This window comes from Colletotrichum fioriniae (assembly GCF_027942845.1).
Source record: "Colletotrichum fioriniae strain IMI 355084 chromosome Unknown scaffold_11, whole genome shotgun sequence".
Lineage (NCBI taxonomy): Eukaryota > Fungi > Ascomycota > Sordariomycetes > Glomerellales > Glomerellaceae > Colletotrichum > Colletotrichum fioriniae.
The window spans coordinates 2,602-5,536 of record NW_027076847.1 but is presented as its reverse complement, the minus strand read 5'-3'; the positions used below and the strand labels follow the sequence as shown (position 1 = coordinate 5,536).

General features: G+C 51.7%; 1 protein-coding gene across 1 annotated transcript; it reads right to left on the bottom strand.

Moving 5' to 3' along the window:
* Positions 1–404: 404 nt before the first annotated feature.
* On the bottom strand, positions 405–2,072 carry N0V96_008657 (uncharacterized protein; the record flags this gene model as incomplete). The annotated part of the gene is made up of 1 exon (XM_053196960.2): positions 405–2,072. The coding sequence occupies one exon, from the start codon at positions 2,070–2,072 to the stop codon at positions 405–407; it is 1,668 nt and encodes a 555-aa protein (XP_053045648.2).
* Between the last annotated feature and the right edge of the window lie 863 nt (positions 2,073–2,935).

The window sequence follows — 2,935 nt, the reverse complement described above, 5'->3', positions numbered from 1 at the left end:
TGGTTCTGTCACATCAGATTGGATGTTGGAGGACACTGCTTCCTCCTATACTTCAACTGAACTTCGCGGCCGCAATGATTGTTTGAGGCATTGGAAGTTGCTTCTGTATACGACTACTAGATTGTAAATACGAACCAAGATGGAAGCGATACTCATCATGCCCGTGCGGAATACTTATTCTGCCTAAACGGCCTTGAAAACAATGCTGTCGTGTCTATCCTCACCTCCGATCACCATGAAAGCTACTAAGTGACTTATCGAGTGTCTCGCTGCATTTCTCATCACAGAAGATCATTTCCCTGAAGGTCTCATCGGCGAAAGGCTCAAGAAGGAGTTCGTGTAGTATCTCGGCCAAGCTCATGATGTTGTATTTGACAAGTGCCTTCTCCAGCTGCTAATCCTACTCACCGGCCCTCAACGTTGACCGCCATCGGTCCATCGTACTTTTCATCCCTCTCCACATTATCTGCAAACACCTCCACCTTAGCCTGTGCAAAATTGCGTGCACTCACGCGGTTCTCGAACAACATCTCAAGCTCAGCTGGAGAGCGTCCCTTCGGTTCGGGAAGACAGAAGTACGCCCAAACCAGTTCGCAGAAGCAGATACCTGCCCAAATGAACCCTCCCTTTCCTCGCAAGTTCCAGGCGCTGGGGTTGATGATGGGTGGGTTCAAGAAGTTCGCACCGATACTAGCCACAAGGTAGGCATTGCGGGCAATGGCAACCGTCTTGATTCGGAGTCGGGTGGAAGGGATCTCTGCGACTAAGCAGTAGCAAGTCGGTCCGACCGTCATGTCGTATGTGATGACGAAGACCATCAACAAGGCTCCCGATGCCCAGCCTAGATCTGGACGAGGAGCCGGAATGCCCATGCCGCCGACGGTCACTAGTACGATGAACATAATGCAAAGACCAACGACGTATAGCGTCCGGCGTCCGACATGGGGGAGGAGAAACCAAGAGAGAAAGGTGCCGACAATGGCCATGGCGTTCGTTCCCAGACCAAAGCTGAAAGAGTTATCCGAGTCAAAGCCAGCTTGTTGAAGAAAGTAGATAACATTGCTACCAAACCAAACGCCACAGGCAACTTGTCCTACCCAAACGAAGCAGGCAATCATCGTACGACGAAGGTTGGTGCCGCGGAAGCAGTCAATGTATGACGTTCCCTCCGAGTTCAGTCTCTCCATCTCGTTCGTGTGGGCGATCATGGAGATGCTGACGTCGAGTTCAGCATCGGTTGTCGAGGAACTCGCCAGTTGCCGCAGAGCGTTGCGAGCATCAGTCAGACGGCCTTTGCGAACCAGCCAAGTCGGGCTCTCGGGTGCGAGCATAACACCAACCATGATTGGCAAAGGGAACACCCATTGGATGGCGTAGGGAATGCGCCAAGCCCAGTCGTCGGGGCGAGAAAGGAGTCCTCGCAGGACACCAGTACCGATGAATTGCCCAATAACCCAGCACATGTTTGTATAAGTTGTCATGATCGGTCGAAGGGCCATGGGCGTGACATCGGCGGCGTAGGTTGTCGTCAAAGCTTGGAAGGCACCCCAGGGGAGGCCACAAAGCAGACCTCCTGCGAGAAGGTAGCCGATATTCTGCGCAAAGAAGAAAAGGAAGATGAAGGCGATGTTAAGTACAAGGGCGCCGAGGAAAGTCTTCTTGTATCCGTAGCGTTCCGCGACGATGCCGCCGACGAAGAGTCCAATCATCTGACCAACTTGAGTAGCGTTTTGCAAACCCGACTGCCATGTTGATGTAAGTTGATAGTCGCCGTTCTCCAAACGCACTCCAAATCTTCGGCGGAACTGCGGCAAGCCGTAGAAGTTGCCAATCAGGGAGGTGTCGTATGCCTCCATGACAATGCAGAGAGAGAGGACCATTGAGAATGCCACAGACTTGGGGTACGCCCGGAAGGACTCCATGACTGACATGTTCTTCTGGCCCTCCGTCGCCGCTTGGGCATCATGGGCTACATGATTCAGAAGCACCGGCTCATGTTTGCTGTGTTTTTCTGCAGCACTCGGGTCTGTGAGTGCATTTGCAGTCTCGACGTTGACCGGGGTAGTCGCCATTGATAGCACAGACTCTGAACGACTGATTAGATGATGATAGGAAAAGATGGAGAGGGTTGCAGTGAAGTCTGGGGAAATCTGGGGAACATGTTTCCAAATTTGGGATTATGAAGAACTATTTATCTTGATGCATCTTGCTCGCGTGGGTTGACTTCCGAGAGAAAAATCATCAACCCGCCTTTCCCCAGAAACATTTTGCTAGCGCCAACATCGTCCGACGTATAACCCGCATCGGTGGTTCTTGATCGTACGCGGTCTTGGAAGGCTTTCACTGACTTGCAACTTTTCTCGTGGCAATCAGGTGGTGGTTGACTCGGGTCTCGGACAACCTAGCCCTCAAGGGCCGTAGTGTTGGTTCCATGTGGATAACGCGGGTTGGTCCGGGGATATTTCAAGCGAAAAGTTCAAGCGACAAGGTCGAGACTCTTGTACCCGGTTAAATTCTCGTGGAATTTTTGACTACCCATGGAAATCCGATGGCCTTGACAAGGAGGGGCCCCGGAGCCGATGGGCAGAAAGAGGAAATCCGCGTCCGGGTATCCATACCCCACAAGACTCAGTCGCTTGATTTATTCGCCTGAAATGTATTTAGGAAAGACAACTGCAGCCTTCCAGAATTGAAACCAGATCTGGCGATTCTCTTAATTCACTTTTCCGACATTCCATGTAATCATCGCGTTTGAAATCGGAATATGGAGAAAGGCAAAAAGCGTACCAACTATCCCTGCGATGGATGCTCGCTTCGGCGAGTACGATGCCACTTACAAGGAAGCAGTCCACCCTGCAACGAGTGCCGAAAAAGATCAGTGGAATGCACATTTCTTCGGGTTCCACGGAAGAGGGGACCGAAGGGACCTCGATCA